This window comes from Tyto alba, unplaced genomic scaffold (assembly GCF_018691265.1).
Source record: "Tyto alba isolate M040663 unplaced genomic scaffold, T.alba_DEE_v4.0 Super-Scaffold_42, whole genome shotgun sequence".
Lineage (NCBI taxonomy): Eukaryota > Metazoa > Chordata > Aves > Strigiformes > Tytonidae > Tyto > Tyto alba.
In genome coordinates, this window is record NW_024881318.1 from 33,522,823 (window position 1) to 33,547,307 (window position 24,485).

Sequence of the window (24,485 nt, forward strand, 5' to 3'; positions counted from 1 at the left end):
ATCCATATCCCAAAGAGCAGAGGGGAAAGGATAGAAATTATCTTCTTTCACTTAAATTTACTCACCAATGGATAGTCTGTTTAACCAATACTCAAGGAAAAGGCTTTAAAAACTACAAAACTCAGATAGTATGATGTGTCATTTCTCAAAGAATACAGCAGCATTCACTTGAATAGATTCACACCTGGCTTTCCTAGACAGACCCTATTCCAATCCAGTTTCTGGAGAAGAATGGTTTATGCAGCTGTGCTGATCAGCAGTCCTATCTCTCAAGTTTTGAATTCTTCAGCTGATTAAAATCAAATTTGTCCAGCATGCCAAAACCATCATGTTCTTGCAAGTTGCATAAAAAGGGTGGTTGAACATGGCCCTGTGAGAGGCCTGGTGTGCCATTCTTGCTGAAGGAAATGGTGAGTCATACTCATTAGCTGCATTTTCTCCTATGCTCACACACGAGTCAACTCCAGAGTCAACCATTGATGGTGGTACATGAGCAGGACATGGAGTGTTCGTAATCATGCATAGCAGTGAAGTAACTTCAAACAATCTCAGAAAGGGTTGGGACAGAGAGAAGGAGGAAGCTCTGAAGTGACAGTGGGAAAGGACGAGGAAGACATTAGGATAGATGTGAACAAAGTAAATCAGCTGAAGGAAAACCAGGCTTCAATAGATTTGCCGTTCATGGAATAATTTGTTTTATTTAGAGATGCTAGTCAGGAGAGCCTTTCAACAGGCTTTATAATAATGTGTGAACTAAGTCTCATGGTGTTCCTCTGCATTCATTATATCAGATGATGTATTCCATAAAGACAGCCTGAAACCTTCCTGGTTCCCCACAGAAATTCTGCAACAGGACAAAGCACAGACCCAGTGTCTGCTAATCTTGTACTTCAACCACAACAAGATCCCTGAATCAAATCCAACTTCAAGTCATAACTTAACCACAAGAAAAAGGTATTTACACTGTGCCTACTTCAATTTACTTTAAGCTCATTTGCTTTAGTGATTCTGAGTCTGTATGTTCAGGACCCTAAACTTTCTCAAATAATGGCAGAAGAGTCTCCTACAGAAATCCCCACAGCCATTTCCCTAAAGTTATGTAGCATGAGTCCTGCACTCAGGGAGAGGTCCTTTCTCACCCACAAAGCACTTTCGGAAAACCAACCCACTTACTCCTAGTTGCTTAAAAATGTATGGCTGCAAAATAAACTTATGACCCCTCCAAAAATGCTAGTTTCCTCAGCATCTAATACTGGAAACATAACAGATGCAGAGGCTGTCCATATTGCATAACTTATTGGGAAAACAAATTTTGAATCATACAAACTACCATCTTCTGGCTAAAAATACCTGCCTCCAAAGCATCTCATTACCACTCCCAAAGCAGTCACTCACCACATTTAGAAGTTTGTTCACAAGAATGATTAGTGTATAGTAATTACAGGGCACCCTTGCCAGAAACTTATACTGACATACAACTACTTGCCTGTAATCCAGTTTTACTTCTATTTTACTTTCAGTGTAGATTGATGACTGTAACTAGGCTCATACAGCCAGTTATCAGCTACACTGAACAGTAAATACACCATTCCAAAGCATCACAGAATGGTGTAGGGTTGGAAGGGACCTTTAAAGATCAGGGTTATTATTCCACTAGTTCAGGTTGCTAAAAGCCCTGTTCAACCAGACCTTAAGCACTTCCAGGGAAGGGGCATCCACAACTTCTCTGGGCAACTTGTTACAGTACCTCACCACACTCACAGGAAATAATTTCCTCCTAATGTCTAATCTAAATCTACCCTCTTTCAGTTTAAAATCATTATCTCCCATCCTATCACTACAGTTCCTGACAGAGTCCTTCCCCACCTTCCCTGTAGCCCCCTTTGAATACTGGAAGGACACTGTAAGGTCTCCCTCCTGGAGCCTTCTCTTCTCCGGGATGAAGAACCCCAACTCTCTCAGCCTGTCCTCATAAGGGAGGTGGCTCCAACCTCCTAGTCATCTTCGTGGCCTCCTCTGGACCCACTCGAGCAGGTCCATGTCTTTATTGTGCTGTACCTTAACATGGAGTTGCTATGTACTCACGGCAGTCCATCCCCCTTGGAGATGTCATGGGAGGGGCTCTTTGAAATGTATGTTATCTTTACAATTCATGAAGTTCATGTTTTCATTTAAAAGGTTAATCCTTCACTTAATTACCTGGTGGTGCTTCACCTTTTGTTTGCTTGTTTTTTACTGTGAGCTGTAATTCAGCAACTATCACGTAGCAAACATTTTGCCAAAAAGTTATTTAAAATATTATTTTGGGGGGATAAACATTCACATTCTTCTCAAATACAGCAAAGTGAATGTAACTAAATAAGAAGAGTCCAATTCTGACTACTAAGTGACTGTGTTGTGTAAAGACTACAATGGTATTGGTCTAAAGTTCAAACCTAAGCGTATCTCGAAGTAGTTACAAAAACATGTCTGTACTTTTAACACCGATTAATCTTGAAGTAGTACTCATAGCAGTATTAAGAAAAAAAAAAGAAGTTTTACTTCAATTTTAGGTGCATGTTAAGAGAATGGAATTTGGCACTTGGAAATTTTCACTTCCAGCTGACCCTTAAATATTCCTACAACTCACATTTACACTGTCCAAGATAATGGCCATTTTGGAATCAACCCAATGATCAGTTTGTTCCCAAGTTTCTCACTCATCATGTCTTCTGCCATGTATCAGTTGCCAGTTACAATTAATTAAAATTGTGGTTAAACTCCAAGTATATTGAAATCAATTGCCTGCTAACTTGGAATATTCTATATATTCATTGAAACTCCTGTGGATGTTCACCACATTTTATGACCTGTAGGGAACAGAGGGCAAACACTCAGATGCTTGGATCTTTCTTTCTCTCAGCCTGCAAATTATACAGTACAACAGTATCGGTAAAAACATATTTGCCATATATAGATCTGTCTACACCTTGACAGACAGGCAGCATAATGCTGTGTTATTTCAGAACAACAACAAAAGACAGAAAAGCACCAGACTCTGTATTTTGGTATAAAGACTCAAGGCAATAAAGACGGTGGCCAATGTCATACCCTGAAGAAGTATTTGAAAGGCGAGGGAAATACTTTTCCCCACCCAGTTAAAATGGAAAAAGAAGGTAACACAGTTCAAACTCAGTACACAGACTCAATACCATTTCAATTTGTTGCTTTTGTGTTGCACTGAATATGACAGCTCACTGTGTGGGTGCAACAGTCAACAACTACAAAAGGACTAGTAGGACTAATAGGACGTTATTGCACAGATGTGGACAAGAACATTGCTGATAGCACTGCTTTTTTACATGCAGATATCAGAGATTCTCTGTGACAACCTCCATTTCCTCCGTCTGACTTGGAAAATAATTTCATACCCATTTTGGGTGGAGCACATCCCCAAGGTCTATGCACCACTGAAAAAATTTGGGCTACTTCCCCCATGGGCCCTATGCTCAATGTCTCGTTACATACATCTCATAATACTCTTAGGACAGAGTTTGCTATATAAAAAAAAAAGTTTGTAAAAGGATTTATAATTTTATTGTAATCAGGAGAAACAAAACCCCTCACCTTTGAGCTACTGGTAAATCTACAGAATAGCAGAGTAACTTTAAGTTAAGCTTTGGGGGGAAATTCTGCATTTCAGAACAGCATGTCTTTTTCTTTTAAAGGACACACAAAACTTACATGGTTTAAAGGCAACATAAGCAGGACTCTCAAATACTAAACAGTGCTCCAAGGAACTAGAAGGAATACCATGGAGAGAGACCATTACTCCCACCCAGCCTTAAGAGAATTGACTTCTCTTAGCTTTTCCCCCCTCATTTTATTCCTTTTACATACAGTCATTTTTATTTTTTGTCACTTTAAGTCGTTCAGGGCCACCATACACCACTGTGTGGCTTAGCACTAGGTGGGAAGCTGTTTTCCTCTGGGTCAGGTGCATCATGGACACAGAGGGGAAGCCCAAGCAAGGAGGCTCTGTGAGCACTGCTTGGAGATGGGCTAGCTGCAGGAGCCCAGGTGCCAGAATTACATGTTTTCACTGGGACTTTTTCCAAATTGTTTACAGAAAGAGAAAACAGTGTAGCAGGGCAAAAGTTGTAAGAACTTTTCACTAGGTCACATTTTGATCACAAGAACTTTCTCCATGCCAGTGGCATCCTCACCTTCCCAGGCATCTCTCTTCTTACCATCCTAGACTTTACAGTGGAAAACAAGTATGACGCACCTAAATTTCCAAGAAAGCTCAACAACGATTGTTAATTAGAGAGAGACAGCATTATTATATGATCTTTTCTCATAAAAGTGTGGAAAGCTCCTTCTTTCCTCTACATGGAAAGAAACTCCTTTTCTATGTGTGATCTATGGTGTTTACTGTATAAGATTTGAAATACTATAATCCTGATTAAAAGCTTAAAAGTTTAAAAAGCTATTGGGTTCACATCACAAAACACAAAAAACACCACACAAATTTTTTTGTCTTTGACTACTATTATTTCAATTACAAAAATCCTTCAAGACTCAGACATATGTTTGTTTAAACCAAATTACAACGGTTGAAATAATGTTCCATACAAATTATAACTAATTTCTTAAATTTATGAAACATAGTGAGTAAATGCAAGAAAGGCTCAGGAATAAGAAGACATTAAATTAGGAAGAAGAAGAACGAATCTTACATACTCAATTGAAACTAATTCTCTCCATAACTTTTCCTGATGTTGTTAGATGTACACAGTGGCTGTAGTGTAGTAACTTGGTAGGATAGCACAATGCAGCTAGTCAGCAGACAGTTTAAAATACAAGTATTGTGCTATACCTGCTTTTCTAATAAAAAGAGAGAAAAAGTGTTGTACCCCCTTCATCTATATCAAGAACAACCTCACTCAAAGTGTCTAAAAATTCTGCTCTTTCACATAAAGCAAGGAAGGAAAAAGAAAAAGGTCTTCTGAGACTTAAGCCTTCGAGTCTTACCCAGTTAGCCATTATATTACCTTAACACTTCAGAGCTTTAACATTACTAACACTGAAGACAAAGTCCTAAGATACCTTGCTGATGACAACATATGAACTGGCTGCAACCTCAATGAGGAGTACAAGCCTGAATGTGCAATTTAAGCACAGGTGTGTTACTATGTGGAAGCCTAGATTATTCAAGCTCAGAATAAACACCTGCCCTGTTAGGTAGCAAATGACTACCATTTTCTTGCAAAAGGAGACAAAAAACACCCTACAATCACATTCAATTAAAAAAGAAGAATTAATAAATGCAAATTTCAAGAGGAATGCTGTATTTCATAGCACTATCTCCTACCTATTTCACAAACAACAAAGCCAAATCATTAGCTGATCTGATTAAATACATTCCTCTAAAATCAATACTTACTAAATGATTTCTAGACACAAAAATAACAAATTTATTTAAAATATTTCCCTTATTCAGCATATTAATAACAAAAGAGTTAGCAATAATCTTTTTTAGATATACAAAGTCCTCCTCCTTTTCTCTTCTTCAAAATAAGTCTTGGTAAGGTTTTCCTTGGCAGAAAACCCTGGGATTGAGAGTCTGAAAAGAAATATGACAAAACCTGGAAATGGGGCAGAGGGGCTTGGATGAACCTAGATAAAAAGAAAACAATGGAAGAAAGCTCTGCAAAATTTCACTTTCACAGCTCAATGATAACCAAAATGAAACCCCCTTATCCTCTTGATGGAAATACGTATAAGCAGTGGCTGTTTATTTGGAAAATAAATCTACCTTGCAGATACCTGTGTCTACCCATAGATGCCTTCTAAAGAATTGAGCACTAAATATTTACTTTTGTACTGCTCTTTCTCCAAATAAGACATTAGGTGAACTATTGCAAACTATTTAAAAACTGAAGTGTTTTTTAAATACCTTCAGGGTACACATCTCCTGAAACTGTTATTGAGCTAAAACTTTTAATCACCAGAAAAGGCATTCACCTCACAGATTGATTTTTTTTAAGAACTCTATTCAGGGAATATAAGATTTGACAGTTGTTGCTGTTTCCCCTGCCAGTTCTCCTCATCCTGTCTGCCATGACAAAATATTTTTCCTTTAAGATTTTCCTGGCCTTTGTGGTTAAGAGGAAGATGACATTTACATTAAATTAATAATTACTGCTAATCAGCTTTAGAATAAAGATAACCTGACACAGTTATCTAGTCCTGTATGCCTTTCAGTTACATTTTTTTTTCATTGTTTCCTACACCTGTATCCCATTTTGAAAACAGATCAGCACCTACTGCATGCAGAAGGCTAATGCCAAAAACAAATTTCCAAGCAATTCACATCCGTAAACACCATCTTGTCTTTTGCCATTAGTGCAAATACAAAATGAAAGAAATACAGCCCCATCAATAGCAGGCTTCAAATACGCCTGCTTACTAATTATCTATGTCACACCCTCTCTGATTCATTACATCCTTTAAAACACAAAAACACAACAAAGAACGTTTTTACCCCACAGAATTAAGTGCAGTTTAAACATTCCTTAGTAACAGTTCACTGAAGCTGGTACACTCACACAGCAAAAGGCATCTTCCAGAGGCTCTGAGTCAAGTTTGGAAGTTATCTACAGGCAACATAGTCTTGAGTTAATATGTAACCTGGCCTTTGAAGGCATAGCTGGTTTTCACCATGGACCCGTCAGGGTGCTGGTCTGTCAACCTCAAAACAGAGCTCTGCCTTTATTTGCACTCATGCAGCTTAACAAATAAAACATATCATCACAATAGATCAATGCAAGCAGTGTAAAAAGAATAGTGTGGTACAGAAACATTAGTGCCAATTTTAAGAGTATTCCTATTTATTTGGTCAGCCTGAAGAAGATAGTGTCATACTGCAATAATAACAAGAGTCTCGAACACGTTACCTCTTCTACTTGTGACTGACACATCTTAGTTTCAAAAGCATAACTCAGTTTGTAAAAAAAAAAAAAAAAAAACCACAAACCCAAAACAAAATAAAAAACCAAACACTTGAGACAGGAAGACAAATGGGTAGTTAGAATTGTGGGCTCTAATATTTTTATGATATGCAAACCACCTCATCCAAACACCCACTTCTGCCTGTAAACTCACTAGTAATACCTCCTCTAAGTATTAATGGCACCATTTAAAGCCTCATACATGACTAAAACTGGCACCTAGAAGATGTAAAGAATCTCTGTGACATAGATTCCCAATGGTGACAATTTAGGACAACTGCCCTCGTCATATCCTGACTGTCTCGGATGTAGCTTGTAAGGCAGTCAGAGGCCAAGCAAATATTCTGAAATAACCACTACGGGAGTATAATTTGAGGCACAGAATAGGAAACCTACTTTAATCATACTATAGCAACCTTTAGAGAAATCAGATACTTTAAAATAAAGTGTTTGTTTAGATAGATATTAAACCACTATTGTTATAAGTCTGAGAAATTTATTTCTCAATTACACGCTACTATCTCTGTAAGTATTAAAGAGTTTATTTTCTACTATAAACAGGCACAGTTTCATTAACTTCAAATCAGCAAGTATTAATCTCAGACTACTGCGGTAAATCACTGCAGCTTAGAGACACTGCAGCAATAAATCACTGGGCTTTTAAGTAAGATAAGATACAAAGAGTACAATGGCAGTGTTTAAGCTACTGTCTTGTACTTTTAAAGGACTTAGAGTAAGAAAATCAACAATAGCATTTCATATTACCTCATACCACTAGTCATAAATTGATTTCACACTGCTGGTGTCTTGACATTTAATGAGTCGGTGCATCTCCCTCCTTATACAAAAACATCTTGGAGGGGAAGGGCCTGGTGTAAGGTTACTAAATTTGCAGAAAGAGAAGGCCACACTTGTATTCTCACTTTGCAATTTCTTTTCTTTTCTAGTTACAGTATATATTTATTTTTACATTTTTATATGTCCACACATTTCTGAAAGCATCATTACATTTAAACTAGAATTTTACATAAGACTTAAATAATAAGATACCGTAAAACTATGAAGAGTTGCAATGATACATGACTTTTTACCATTTGTATTTAAATTGTAATAAAAAAATTTATATGTATATATATGAAAAAAATCCCAATATACTCAGCAGCAGTATTTTGTAAAAAATTGGTGGGTGCAGTTCAGCAAAAAAATGTCAGCAGCAATTTATCTGTATCACTTTGAGATACAACCTTATTCCATTTTGCACTGAGGACTAAACTAACCTGTAAAATCTAATATCTAAATACTTATTAGAAGCTCATGCAAAGTATCACTAAATGTAAATTTAAAAAACAAAGTTTGCTTCCTGGAAACTTCATCTTTTAATAATCAGAAAGAAAAGGAGGAAAGCAGCGAATTAAGCATGTCTTATCTGTGGATATCTAAAGAAACTAGCCTTCTGTTTATGAGTGACAATTTTAAAATAGGGAAATTAAATTGTAGTCGCTGACAAATACATATATAAGATTTGTTATATTTTAGTCAATGATTCAGATGTATTTTACCTTCATAAGAAGTGATCAGAGGGAGTGGGGAAGAAAGAATCAAAAGATGCAGACAAATCCTCAGTCATCACTAATCTTTACTACCTTACCTCAGTACCATATAATTCACCACATGGCTGAAAATTACAGGCTGTCTCCTTCTGCTGCTTCCAAAAGGCCAGAAATATCTTTTTATAACTTCATTATTTTTTAACTATATCTGATAGATTTGAAGTCATTTTCTCACTCCAGGAGTGCTTTTTTTGCTTCACAAATGTTTTTAACATTTGCCAAGCATGTAACCAGTCAACAGCCTTACTTCCTTTCTACTCTGAACTGCACAGCCACTGTGAATGTTAGAGTGCCAAAGTATTAAAACCAGAACATGGTAACTAATAATAAAGACTGAAGAATTCTAGATTTGGACAAAAAATTGGAATATCTTTCCATTAAATATTCCCTGAAAATGCTGGAACCTATTATCACTGTGTCTTCACTGACACTGCCTTACACTTGTTTTATATCGTGCTCCTTTGGAAATCAAACAAGCAGACCCACCTTTCAGAAAACTAGGTTCCTAATACAGCATTTCTGATACATTTTGGAAGCCACTGTGGGGTCCAGAGCATATTTGGAACATTCCATATATGGGACAGTGTGAAATGAATGGAAAGCCTCTCTCTAGTACACACTATTTAGCTGCCAGAAGAACCTGGCATACAAGCAGCTGGCACTGGAATGATCAGGCCATCATGACCTCAGTGAAGATCATTTGCCTTCCAGATGTCTATTATTACACAGCTGCAATTTGTTTTCTGGATAAAAAGAACCTAATCCCATGGACACATTCAGACACAGTGCCATCCATGCTACTTCCAGGAATACTGCCAAATGAAGTCAGTGGTAGTAAATCACAGAGGCAAAATTACCAGTACACATTTTTTCAAGTTAGGAATTTGTGAATGACTCACTCAAAATTATACAGCTAAACATAAATGGAAGCAAGATTTTCAAGTTACGCTTTCAGATACGGAGACCTTAATTTACAGACAGCATGTAAGATTATTGAAAAGAGAAAGTAATTTATATTTATATTTACTTACCTCAAGATCCAAATATATTTACACATAGCTTCAGTGTCTGCTGCAGATTAATTAAATTAAAATTCACCACAGAAAATTCAAGATAGAACAGGAAAAGATCATAAACCCAACAGAACTAGCAATGGGACTCTTACTGTGCTAACACAAACATATGCTCATATCCTGTGGGAGTAGGATTATGACACCACTACTATAAAGAAGTCCTTCCATGTATTAAAAAAAAAACAATTCAGTCAACTGTAGTACACAATAAAAAACGGTAGTGGCTTAGGGCATACAAGAGACAGAAGTACAAGTTCACTACACTAAATGCATTGCTGTGTACTTCTGCCAGCTATGAAAACATCTCAGTGATCCCAGTTTTCCGTTGCCACATTGTTGCCTTTATAATACACCAATCCTTTTAATTGACTTTGGTTGGAGAAGAGGGACCAGCAGGAGCTGATCCAGGCTCCCCTGAAGAACTTTTCCAGTAATATCAGTGCCTTTAAATAAAACACTCTTGGCATTTATCCACTCATTTTCTCTGCATGCAATTTACGTAATTCAGCAAAATAATCTCATGCTTCTACAAACCTAAGTAACCTCTCTTCTCGCCCCCAAAACAAACCCAGAAAAGTAAACCTATTTCAAAGGGCAGTACTTTCTCCTCCTTCAATTAAAAACATATCCTAAATTCAATCTAAATATTTACTGTGGCACTTACTGGCTACACCCAGACTTAAACTTTCTGGTAGTATCCTCTTCCTTAGCTTTGTGATCTAAAACCAAAGAAGATTCTTCCTTCTTTCTTCTCTCACTCATCTCTGTGTTCTAGTTAGACTAGGAACTCCTTAAGAAACAACCATTTTTATTAAAATATATGGGCAGCACCGCACAATATTTAAAAGCAAATATATACAAGCTTAAGCAGGTATTTTCATTGATATACATTGCTTACCTAGAAAGATTTTAAAAAAAAGGAAAAAGCATTAAAAAAAAAGGAAAATAATTAATAGTTTTACATTACACCTATTTCCACCCATACTATCTTTTCTTGACATAAGCCTTGGATGTTCAAAGTCCTAATTTAGTTCAGATCAAGCTGCAGCAGAAGTAACAAAATCCAAAAGTATCGTTATTCAGCAACACATTTCATGTCTCTTGGTTCATTTAAGATAATTTATTGCTGTGAAAAAGATTTTCTAGCAGTTTCATTTAACTAGCACATATTTAGGCTTGAGAATTTTTACACTCTTTCTTCAAGGCCCTCATTCAAAGTTTAAGTTCAGAAAGAGCTGGAGTCATCTTATAAACTCACTCAAGAAGTCCTTAAACTTTTGAAAATCAGACAAAGAAAATGGTCTGAAATTCTTCCTAGAAAGCTGTATTATCAGTAATAGTAAAAGGGTCATCAAACTGCACCTTCAAACTGCAAGTCAGTTAGTATAAGAGAAGGAACTAGTTCAGAGGACAAGCACAGGCAAATCATGGAGTCATAGAACAGTTTGGGTTGGGAGGGACCTTTAAAGGTCATCTAGTCCCACCCCCCTGCAATGAGCAGGGACACCTTCAACTAGACCAGGTTGCTCAGAGCACCATCCAGACTGGCCTTGAATGTTTCTAGGGATGAAGCATCCACCACCTCTCATAGTCACCTGCTCCAATGTCTCATCACCACCCTTGTAAAAAATTTCTTCCTTATATCTAGTCTGAATCTACCCTCCTTTAGTTTAAAACCACTACCATTTGTCCTACTGCTACAGGCCCTACTAAAAATACTGTCCCCATCTTTCTTATAAGACTCCTTTAAGTGTTGAAAGGCTGCAGTAAGGTCTCCTCAGAGCCTTTTTTTCTCTCTCTTCTCCAGGCTAAATCACCCCAATTCTCTCAGCCCTTCCTCCAAGGAAAGGTGTTCCTGCCCCCTGATCATTTTTGTGGCCCTCCTCTGGACCCACTTGAACAGGTCCATGCCTTTTTTGTGTTGTGGACTCCAGAGCTGAACACAGTACTCCAGGTGAGGTCTCACCAGAGCAGAGGAGGGGCAGAATCACCTCCCTTGACCTGCTGGCCACACTTTTTTCTATACAGCCCAGGATACGGTTGGCTTTCTGGGCTGCAAGTGCACATTGCCAGCTCATGTCCAATTTTTCATCCACCAAGACTGCCAAGCCTTTCCCCCAAGGGCTGCTCTCAATTCCTTCATCCCCCAGCCTGTATTGATACTGGGGGTTGCCACAACCCTGGTGCAGGTTTATGCACTTGGCCTTTTTAAGCCTCATGAGGTTCACATGGGCCCACTTCTCAAGCTTCTCCAAATCCGTCTGAACAGCATACTGTCCTTCAGGCATGTCAGCTGGACCACACAGTTTGGTTTCATCTGCAAACTTTATGAGGGTGCACTCAACCCCACTGTCTATGTTGTCAATGAAGATATTAAAAAGTACTGGCCCCAATACTGACCCTTGAAGAACACCACTCATCACTAGTCTCCATCCAGACACTGAGCCATTGACCACTACTCGCTGCATGCCACCACCCAGCCAGTTCCTTACCCATTGAATGGGCCATCCATCAAATCCGTATCTCTCCAGTTTAGAGAGGAGGATGTTGTGCGGTATCATGTTGAAGGCCTTACAGAAGTCCAGACAGATGACTTCCATAGCTCTTCCCTTACCCACTGATGTAGTCACTCCATGACAGAGGGCCACTAGGTTGGTCAGGCAAAGCTTGCTGTGGCAAGCCCCAACAAAGATAGGGCTTCCTGGCTGCTGAGACATAGTGGCTGTTGATTTCTTTTGTTGTGCCCTTGTTCTCAGGTTTTTATGGTAACTAGGGCCCTCAGCCAGTAAGGGCTGATACTGACCACGGATCAGATTCAGCTCACGTATAAACAGAGTCCCCTGGGGGAGCCATTTTGAGCTAGTCCTCCCTTGGGCAGCATGCTGTGGTTGAAGACTCTACCCTTGGTTTGGAATGCTGACGAAGAAAACTCCTTGAGGCTCACCCCTTGGGCTTGAATGATGCCCAAGGAAACTCCTGAGGTTGAGAGCTCCCGCTTTTTAGGTGAGTGATTAAACGTTTTGGATTGTTGTTAAGTCCCAGGAATTTATTGAATTTTGTGCAGTAACAGGGTTTTTTTGCTCTCATAGACATTAGGATTTGCCATTTATGAATAACTGCTGGAATGCCAATCAATTGTATCTAAAATAAAATTTATTTCAATTGTTGCCTGCTTATTTTGAGAGTCTCTGAAACACTTGCCCTTGGAGAAGCCACTCTGGCTGTCTCAAATCACCTTCCTGTCCTCCATGTGCCTTAGCCCAGCTTCTAGGAGGATCTGTTCCGTGATCTTCCCAGGCATGGAGGTGAGGCTCCCAGATAGGCAGTTCCCCAGGGCCTCCTTTCTAACCTTTTTAAAAATGGGTGCAATGATTCCCTTTTTCCAGTATCTGGAGACTTTACCTGACTTCCATGACTTTTCAAATATCATGGAGAGTGCCTTGGCAACTACATCAGCCACTTCCCTCAGGACTCTTGGATGCATCTTGTAAGGTCCCACATTCAGGTTCCTCAAGTGATCTCAAACCTGATCTCCTCTTACAGTGGGAAGGACTTTGTGGTCCATCCACTCAAGAGGTGTGGGAAGAGAGGTTGCCACTGAAGACTGAGACAAAAAAAGTTAAATAACTCAGCCTTCTCCTTATCCATTGTTAGCAGTTTGCCAGTTGTGTTCATTGGAGTACGTGCACTTCCTTTGACCTTCCTTTTCTGACTGACATTCCTGTAGAAGCCCTTATTATTCTTTGTGTCCCTTGCAAAGTTCAGCTCTAGCTGTACCTTGGCCTTCCTGACGCCATCCCTAGACAACTGGGCAGCATCCCTATACTATTCCCAGGATACCTGTCCCTGCTTCTACTGCCTGTGCATTTCCTTCTTGCCCTTTAGTTTGACCAGCAGGTCTTGACTTGGCCACACTGGTCTCTTGCCTTCCTTTCCTGATTCCTTACACCTGGGGATCGAGAGGTCTTCCCCTCTATGGAGAGCATCATTAAAGATCCACTAGCTCTGTTCTGCTCCCTTGTCCCTGAGGGCAGTTGCCCAGGGGGTCCTATTGACTAAGTTCTTGAACAGCTGCAAGTTTGCTTTCCTAAAATTCAGGGTCCTGACTTTTTTTTACTCTTCACCTGACCCATATCCCTCAGGACTGCAAACTCCACCAGTGTGTGATCACTGCAGCCCAGGCTGCCTCCAATCTTGATGTCACCGATTTGCTCACTTGTGTTGGTGATCAACAGGTTCCAGTAATGCATCCCCTCTGGTAGGGCTGTCTATTACCTGCCTTAAGAAGTTATCCTCAGTGCACTCCAGGATCTCCTGGATTGCCTACAGTCACTGTGCTACTTTTCCTGCAGATGTTGGGGTCGTTGAATATACAGTGACTTCTCAGCATAAGGCATTACAGGCAACACTATTTACTGTAAACTCAGCTCTAACGCTTGCACTACCAGCACCAGACATTATAAAATACTTCAATTCATCTATAAACAGTCTCATCACAGTTTCTGAGCACCTCACAACTTTAAAACATTTAGCTTTCCTGTATGGCTGATGGGTCATGAAGTGGTATCACCACATTTTACAGAAGGATGAGCTGTATTACTGATGCAGACATGTTGTGGGAGAACTCAGAACTAAGTCCAGGTCACTCAAATCTCATACTCATATCCATAGCCAGAGCACCACAATTGTTACGCAGTACATGCAATGGGATTGTACAATATAAGACCACAGGGAGAGTTAGACACCATACAAGAAAGCAGAAGCAAAACCAGCCAAAAAAGCCCTAAACCACCACCACCAGCAAAAATAAATCATCTAGTATACACTGTAGTATCTTTCAGGCTAGTTATTGAACTTCCTGATTCAATCTTTATTATCTTTCTATATTTTAATCTACTTACTACTTAAACACACATATGCGTATATACATTTACACATCTATATTGATACAAACATAAAAAAATTAATGTAATTACTGCAAAACTTGCACTTCTTGCTTTATTTGCTTGATCTTCCAGGGTAAAAGAAGGGTCATGACTGATTAGCAAGCTACTTACATACTGCAAAAGTTGTGCATGGAAGAAAAAAACTAGCACTTGATACATAATAAAAAAAAAACCCTTGTGAAACATTAGTTTAAGAATTTACCTACTCAACTAATCACTGGAATACTTAGTACTATGATATGAAACGGTTAACAGAAAATTTCAGGATTACTGTTCCTCATGATACCTCCTTCAACCACACTACTATTCCTTCACACAAAGTATTCTGCTTCAAGAATTGTCTGACCTGCAATTTACCCTCAGAATAAAATAAAATTTAAGTGCTTTGTTTATCCCCCCTGAAATCCTTTTTGCTGCCCTAAAAATAAAGAAGTGGGAAAGGACAACTAAAAGCCTCCATATCACCGGCATGGCAGAGGTTACGTTAATTAAATATATAAAATATTAACTATGTTGTCCGCTCAAACTTCCTCTAGAAATTGATTTTTCCCCACTAAGAAAATGAAGATTTTTCACAGTGGAAAAGGAAACAGTGAATGACATCAGTTCTGCTGTTTAGAACTACTGGTAGTGATTGCCCTCTACCAGCACACCGTGGCTGCTGATGCTAGTATAATCTGTGCAAAGCATGTGAATGTACAGTACTAGAACATAAGCATTCATAAATACATTTTCCACCATACCCAAACTTGATACCTTTGAATTTCAGCTAGTATGTGATTTATTTTACATTTTAATCTCCTAATGTTTTAGGATTTAAAACTGGACTCTGTGTAGCATAGAAAAAAAATTACGCAAGATTGCAAGATACTACATGGGGGGGCAGGGGAACTAAGGAAGGGACAAGTAAAATAATGTGGAGTTTCTCTCTTGTGGTTAATGGTTCATATCCAGTCCAGCTCAATAGTGTCTGGAGCTCACTACTATGAATCTTTTGTTACCACTAAGTTGGTGGAACTGGATTACCAGTGATGAATTTTCCAAGCTGTAAAGTTTTAATTAGCATCCTTGTTCTGGAGCACAAATATAACACATTCTCCTTGAGACTAACAATGCTGCATAATTTCCCTTTTATGTAATTTTTTAAAAAGCTAAATATATGGCCTATAATCTTCCAGCTTGTCTGCAGTTTGTCTTCTGCCACAGCTGGCACATGATCAACATATTTGAAGTCAATATGAATTTTCTATCTGCTTCCAGGGGCTACAGAACTACCTCCTGAAGAGTAGGTGACATCTTTAAGCAAAAAATGTAACATTACTAATAAACTCATTCAAAAGGTGGGTAAAATTTCTCCTAGAGTTCAAAAGTTGGAACTCAGAGAGGCAACTCTTAAGGAAGATATAAAGGATCTTAAACAAATAAGATATAAACATATAAGTAATGATGCAAAAACGTGGTAAAATACAGTAGACTTTTCTTGGGGCTTCACTTATTGCACCAATTCTTCCAAATTTCAGTCATCAACAGAAGCTCATACTTTCTGATCAGCAGTAATTAAACAGTATTAAAAAAGAATTAAGCATAAGACACTGTAACAATGATCTAAAAGGATAGCATTTACCCAGTAGCCTTTCCTATATACATAATGCCCAAGTTTTTCTTTTTTTGACCTCACCTAACACATGCAAAGAACAAAAGACAAATTTATTACAGACATACTATTCTTTAATCTCTAAACAGAGAGAAAATAACCTGCCAGCCTCACAATTTTTATGTCTGTCATTCCCAACTAATAAGGTTATTGCAGATACTGGAACATAGAAAGCAAGGGGAAGAAAAAAATATCAGAATATCAAAAAATACTTTTCTCATTTTTCAAAACAAAAACACTACTATTCCATTTTCATTGAGCTCCTATCCAGGTCCTCTGAATAAAAAGACAGTTTGCAAAACAGCCTACTTAGGTATCACTGAGTTTATTCTGCATATAACTGGAGAGAAAAATTACACATTTGCTAGGCTACTGTTGAATTTTCTCAAAGTATCCATTGAGTCAGAAAAAAAAATACTCCACTCTCTCTCCCTCACTTGCTCCAAACTACAAGGTACAGCCAATACCCCTCTCCTAAAAAGATATCAGGGATGTTGTTTTTGCTAGTAACCTGAGACAAAACAAAATAATTAGTGAAGAGCTGGTATAATATGCACTTCTACAGAACTTGCACTTTAATGCAGAAATACATGGATGCTGCAGCTGCTAGCTGCCAGGTTCACGCTCTTAGCTTCAACAGCACTAAACCTTGTTTCATATAAAATGTACCATGAACAAGCACAAGGTTTCTTACTTCTGTTAGGAAAGGGGGAGTTGAATGTGGTTTCTTCTTTCGAAGTTAAATCCTGTCTGTTGTTATATTCTTGATACTTGTAAGGGACAAAAGGTAAAGTAATACATCAGAAAGAACCAAAATTAATATAAGATTCCAAGGACATTTTTAAAAGTATTCAAGGATGTTCCTTTTAATTGCCTAAAGAGCTGTCACAGGAAGTGGGGAAAAAATACTTCAGAGAAACAGTAGCTAATGGTCTTTCAGCACAACTAAACAAGAATGTAACAGAATTAAAGTAGAGTTGCTGTGTCTATGAGAAACATCCAGATGCTGACAAACTTCGAAGACCTCAATTAGAACTTCACTGGTCTCAGCTGAAGATCACCACCTGTTTACATACCAATTATTGCAAGAAAGGGAATCCAAAGGGTCTCTCAACCCCAGGGAAGCCACCACACTGCTGTTTGCATCTTACGACACTCAGCCATCTGCTCTACAGCTTCCTTTGATCCAAGTAGGTTGCAGCCCTGGATTTTCTCTTGGTCTCCTGAGAACACCTCCCGGATACCAATTTTCTAATTTCTTCCCTGAAGTTCTCACTATTTATACTAGAACTTTTGCAACTCTGTTACGATCATTCCATGAACCACCTACAAATTACATTTTTAATATCCCATCCTTCCAAAGCAATACACTATGTCAGGCAACAGCACGTCTTCTGTTCAGCACCCTCACATCCTTGGGTTCACAGCTCACCAGAAACCACTCTCTCCCTGATGGAGACTTCTCTCAAATGGTTGTAGCTCTAGCACAGCATTGGCCCCACCTCACAGCACTCAGAAATATACCTAGCTGCTGCCTCTGGCACCTGTTACTTTAGAAAGGCCAATGTTTCTCCCCACCCTACAGACATTAATGCTGCATTGGGGAGATTCTTGCTTTCCCCTGTACCACAGATGAATCTGATCTATTGCCTGATAAAGCATAATCCTTAATTCTTCCCTGTTTTAACATCCTGTATTTATTTGTTGGTTTCTGCATCTCTCAGGATCATAAGCAGCTGTTCCACTTGGGGAGAAATTCTACTGCTTCTGGCTCCTTTCTGGGGAACAGAGTGGTTGTAGTGATATCCCTTGACTTTGGACACTGTATTGCCCCAGTGTGCATCCACACAAAAGGAAAATGTTAAGGCTTGAGCTGGTGGAATTCTTATTCATGCTCCTTACTGGCAGCATCAACTCCAGCAGCCAATCAACACAGCAGAACCCACTCACACGTTTGCCTTTAAAATCACTCTGGGTACCAGGAATATACTATATACTACTCTATGAAACGTAGTCTACATTCTTACTCAGCTCTATATTCAATTACCATTATTACATCACAGACAATACTAGAACAGGTTCAGACAAATACAGCAGTGATAGGTGAAGGATAAAAACTGCAGATAAACTGAATGCTGTAACAAGGGTAAGAACGCAGTCCTGATGGACAGTCTAATCGCAGATCTGCAGTCAGAGTAATTTTTGACCAGACAGCTTGACTGGGGGTATTTTATCACTTTAAAAATACACACAAAAAGTGTGTGCTTTGTTCTCCACAAAAATATTTCCTAACAAATACTCCTGTACTGGAGAAACAAGTAGATGGTATCTTAAACTAGAACTGGGGTTTTGGGGGGTTTGTGGCTTTTTTTTTTTGGTTGGTTGGTTATTGTTTTTTTGTTTTGGGTTTGTTTTGGGTTTTTTTTTTGTTTTATTTTGTTTTGTTTTTTTTTTTTTTTTTTCTCTAAAGAATCAGAAAATAAAGTGCAACCCCCTTCAATATGTGTTTAAAGAATCACAATAACTACAACCAAATTATTTTCTCCAAACATACCCAATACATAGCTTTGGGAGACGTGTTCAGGTAGAAAGTTTGAAGAGAAAGTAATGTTCATCACTTCAATGTGAAGTATGGAGGAGGGGGGAAAAAAAAAAAAAAGTCAACACTTCAAATTATGCCATTTCCTTTATTACTTAAATAAACTGCATCTTACCACCACCAGCACGAGGCACCACATCATGATCAACTCTATTCAAACATATTCAAGATTTGCAAGAAAATAGTTTTTCTTTTCACAGCAAAGTTGTCCACCCTAGTAGGTGAGACAACATAAATAAGAGTAAGGTCATTCTAATGAGCATAAAACCATGATACATTGTCAGTACTAATAATAGGGTATGTGATCTGGCTCTTTGCAGACTTTTTCTCTCGCCTAATACATGAAGTATTCAAGCATCAAGTTACTGAACTCCCAGATACCACCAAAAAGATTTGTTATTCATAGGGTCTGACAGGGCACTGCTTGAACATCTTCATATGAAAGGAAAAAGACGAAATAAGACACTGATGCACTCTCATCCTAAACTTACCAAACAAGTGGTTAGTAAACTACTAGTAAACTGGTGTAATTAGGCATCAGATAAAATAAATAAATAAATATCCCCTCTATATCTTTGAAGTTTTCAGTTGTGTCCCATGTGAGCCCTTCCAAGAAAACAAATAAACAAACAAACAAAAAAAAAAAAAACCAAACCAAAAAAGCAACAAACCAACTGATAACTTTGAGTTTCCCCCTACTTCCAGTAGGTCTTTCATTCACATGCATGTAAGAATGAGCACCTTTGAAATGAAAGACAGAGAACAGTAACTACATAGTAGTCTTCAAATTAATGCAATACAAGACAGAAGCACATCTCAACTGTGATTAGTGGTCAGCTTTTGTCACTCATTCTTTCTTAAATTACATGTTAAGTGACTGACAGCACAAGCAAATATCCAGTATCAACTGGCATATGAACTGATTTATTTACACTGCAGTCAGAAAAACAAACATGACTAACCCATCTATTCCAGCAACCTTTTCAGAAGTTATCGAGATCACTTTTGAAAAATCAATGCCACATCAGGTGTGCGTAGACCTGCACAGGGTTGGTCTCATTCACCCACCTCACTGAGTGCATTTCTAGTTACCTTCTATACATACAGCAATTTCAGTTTTTTCCTAGTCTTCCCATCACCCAGATTCAAGAAGTTTGTTTTATTTAAAAATGTCAGTTCTGCTACTACCTTATACATATCCCCCCCCCCCCCCCCCCCCCCAAAAAAAAAAATCTGCTTTTGAGGACGTCAGTAAAGTGCGTGCACGCAGACATCAGCTGTACATCTTAAGACAGCCCATCTACAAGTAGCAGCACCACAGAGAATTACTGAGGGGCCAAGCGCTGCCCTGCTGGGGGACAGCCAGAGCATTTGGGATCCCCGCCCTGCAGCACAGTGCATCCCGAGTCCCTGCTGTGCTCCCCGGCCCTCTCAGCACAGCTGCCCGGCCGGCAGCAGCAGCAAAACAACCGCAGTACTGTTCGCACAACTACAGAGCGGCTTCTTTACCTCCTTCCCTTTCCCTATCTGTTATTTCGCCTCTTCCATTTGGTGCCATGGGAAGAAATCGAGACCCTGTCCGTCACATATGGGAGAATGACATCTTCTGTCCGTCCCTGGTTAAAGTTAGACCCAACAACGCTCAAGAACAGAAAGGAAAAAAAAACCCCGACGTGCCAGTTCGTATATTTCTCCGATAAAGCAAACTTCTTGCCACTAACAAGCTTCTAACGGCAGGGAAAGCTGCTCACCGGGGCAGCGCTTCGCAGACGAGACCAGTTCCCGCAAGCTCCTCGGACCTCGAGCTAGCTCCCCACCGCGAGTTTATTACCGTTTAGTGCCCACGTCCCCCCGCAACGCCCGAGCCCGGCAAGCCGCAGAAACGCGTCGGGAACCCTCCACCCGCGTCAAGAGCCGAGCCGACCCCGCCGGGGCCAGGGCTGCCGCCGCCGAGCCCGGCGCCCTCCGGGGCAGCTGCCGGGACCCGCCCCCGACGCCCCCCCAGCCCGGCCGGGCCCGGGCCTTTCCCCCGAGCCCTCAACGCGAGGAGGTGCCCGTCCCGCTCCAGGGCCAGACGGTTCCCGGCGGAGGGGGGTGCCAGCGGGGACGCCCTGCGCGGCGGGCCCGGACCCCCACTCCGTGCCGCCCGGCGAGGGTCGGTACTTTACCGTCTCTCACAGTCAGGTCGGCGCCCTCCTCTCTCGGCTGCACCTCCAGCTGCAGGGCTTTCTGGGTGGGGCTGACGAGCTGCAGCCCCGCCGGCAGCTGCTCCTCGGCGAAGAGCAGCTCCACGTCGCACCGCAGCGGCTCCTCTGTGGGCAGAGGCAGAGCGGCCATCATCCCGCCGAGACAGCCCCCACCACAACCTTCCTCCTCCTCCGCGAACAGCGGCTACCACTCGGCTCCGGCGCTGCCGCTCCCGCCAGCCGGGGAAGGGCGACTGCGACGGGGCGGGAGGGAGGGAGGGAGGGAGGGAGGGCACCCTCGCTGAAGAAATTTGGCCAGCAGACCGATTCCATCCGCACCGCGCCCGCGCGCTTTATGCGGGGTGGGCGGGCAGCACCACCACCTGGCCGGGGCGCGGCCCCGCTGACGGGCAGGCGGGGACACCACTGCGACGGCGCGACAGAACGACAGAGCGACAGACGCCCCTCCCTCCCTCCCGCCCGCGGCCCTGACAGAGGTGGCGGGGGGGAGGCCGTGCGCGCGTGTCCGCGGGCAGCTCCCGCGTGGGCATCGGGGCTAGAACTGCGTAGCAGTGATTTGGGGAGAAGGCTCACTTAAACCCTAGATAATTTGGCTTTTCCCTTCCTGGTGTTCTCCCCGCCCGGGTCTATGTTGTGAGAGCATAAGGGTGTAACTGTGCTATTAAGCATCGGGTGTCGCTATTTTGCTATAAAAGTTTTCCCTGGCGGTTTCGGTTGGTTGGTTGATTTTTCTGTTGTAGGTGTTTGTGGTGTCCCGTCCCCGTCCGTCCCCACCTGCCCTGTCCTGGTAAAAGGAAAAAAAAAAAAAAAAAAAAAAACAAACCAAAACCCAACACAACCCTGCCAGTTACTTTTGTTTGTATGCCTCTGGGTCAAAGAGACACTGTGAAGGTAAATTAATGAGTATTTGAGAAGCACTCTGAGTTTAAAAGTACTGCATGACATTTAAACGGGCCTCAGCTCACTGAGTTTCCAGACTTTATTGTCATATGTATGTTAGTAATGTTCTCTGGACCCAAATGGTAACCTGGGCTATCCTGTCTAGCTGACTGGAAAGGAAGCGAATGTAGCCACTGACGTACTTAAGCCACAGAATGTACCAAAATGGTACACATATTACTGAAACTGTGTTTGCCCTAATGGCTGGGAAGGTTTGTCTGCAAAGACGACGCAAGTCTGTCACTGCAACAGCAGTTCTTTGCCTGGATTTAATTACTCCTCCTGAGGATGAAAATGGGGTATCCACTCTTGAATTCTATGAATGATGTTATTTACCCCTGTATGAAGGACGAATAAGGCAGTCTGCACATGCCATCAGGTGCTTGTGCACAGCTTACTGCACACAGTAAGTGCTTTGGCGTTCAGCTGGATTGCTTATACACAAAGCCAACTCCACAGCCACTTAGCTAACCTCTAGGCCAAAGAATGGGGATTTCTGGGCTCTCAGATTCATCATTGCAGTGAAGGGTTGAATAAATACAAGTAAGGTAAGACTGCATTTGTTGAGCCCAGAAGGAAATATCTACAGGTAGCTGAAACACAGGGCGAATGCCAGACTAAGAGTTGTAGAAGTCCAGTGGATAAGCGGGAAAGTGTTATGCAGATAGATTCTGCCCCTCCTAAATGTGAGAGCCTGATGACACACCAGTCAAAGTGGAGCAACAGGCAGGACATTTCTGTTGTTCACAAGGCTCTGAAAAAGAAGGTGGCAAGGGTAGTTTGGAGGCGTAAATTTCTTTCACATGTACAAGGAGACAGAAGAGTATCTTTTTTAGACCAGTATCTTCACTGGATGACTACCTCCCCGCAGTGGAAGTGTGCCACTGGACACCTAGTCCTCAGCAGCATTACTACTCCTCACACCCATAAGAGGTAATCAGTACCCCACGGAAGAGGCCTGTCCACTTCGGACAACAGTTATTGCTGCTTTTACCAACTCGGTTTCAACATGCAGCCTTGCTTCCTTTTTAGCTTCAGGCGCCACCACTAAACCATTGAACAGCTACATGTCTGTGGCTCCAGTACAGTAGTTTTGGGCTGAAACAGTCAATGCGATGCAGCAAGGTTCTTTCTTGAAATAACTATATGTGCTTTTTTTTTTTTTCTGGGGGTGGGGGTGGGGGTGGGCAATGAGGGGGAAGAGGTCTGAGGTAATTTCTGCTTTACAGCCCTTTGCCAAACATATACAGGGCAAATATATTTTCTGAAGGCATAAAGTAATTTTAATTATCAAGTCCAACAAGAGGACAATGTATCTGAAAAAAAAATAAAAGTTTGAGTGATAACAGCTACTGTGAGCTGCGACTACAGAAGACGGAATTTTGACTATTCCTTTAGCCTTTAACGGATATCTTGAATTATTATGTGAATCAATGAAGAAAAAATTTTCAACAGTCTATTTATGTTCTGATTTTGTACTTTCTGATCATTTTCCTATCTAGATTGCCATCAGTCTCTTCGAACTATAGTATTATTCAAGAACCTAAGGAAATAACTTCAAAGGTTATTGCTTAAACCATGTACTACTGTAACCCTCATATAGTGAATTACACCAAAATTTGACTGGAAACTCTATTCAAGATGTTGCTCACCTGAAAATGCTCTCCCATTGTGAATGCTTTATTGTGTAGAATGGCCCAGCTTTGTTTCAAAATTGATCCATGAGAGAAACAGGAAAACAGTTTTTAATCCAGTTTTGTCTTTCATTGCCTATCAGCAAAGGCAGCAATATCAGTAGGTATGAAATGAATGCTATGAACTAGTTCTTCACGAGGTATAAATGCTAAGTTTCCAGTATGTCTTCCTAAAGCAAGTATTTTATACTTAGAAAACTGAATCAAATTTAAGTCTAGTGGTGCACTAATATATTTATTAAATATTGTTGTTAAGCTGCTTCTTTGACATTGAAGGCTAGAACAGATCAACCAGCATTCGTTCCACAGGCATACTTGGTTCATTTGCCAGCTACATGAACTGCTAATTACAAAAAACACCACAGAATGTGACAAGTGCTGTAACATGGAACTAGGTTTGAATTCCAGTCTTTTCCAGTTGGACTGCTGTGTCTGCAGAGCCCCATTGGTTTTAAAGAGCAACTACAATTATGATCCAGCTTAGTGGGTTTAAAGGTATAGGATCTGGTGATGTTGAATGAGAAAAATTCTTTCTCTTCCAGACATCACAATAAGCCTTGTCTATAACGAATTAGCTATTTGTCCACCTTTTTTTTTTTTTTTTTTTTTTTAAATAAAAGTATACCCACACTCTCAGGAATTTTAAATCCATTAAATTCCCTCTACTAGGAAAATTATATATATAAAAAAAGCTTAGCTGTGTACATTATCCAGCCAATTTTGTCACATCCCACAAGGCATTTTTTGCCTACCTGTAATGCAGGTGGTGTA

The 24,485-nt window shown here is 40.5% G+C and overlaps 1 protein-coding gene across 2 annotated transcripts in view; it reads right to left on the reverse strand.

Annotated features, from left to right (window-relative positions):
* Positions 1–21,226, reverse strand: part of LOC104360434 (histone-arginine methyltransferase CARM1) — a 77,721-nt gene extending 56,495 nt beyond the window's left edge. For both annotated transcript variants that reach the window (XR_004406648.2, XM_032989736.2), the window contains exon 1: positions 21,043–21,226. Coding sequence is in view for 1 of the 2 variants with exons in the window: in XM_032989736.2 (XP_032845627.2) it covers positions 21,043–21,214 (172 nt within the window). In the remaining variant the exon portion in view is untranslated. The remainder of the gene's footprint in view (positions 1–21,042) is intronic.
* Positions 21,227–24,485: the final 3,259 nt, after the last annotated feature.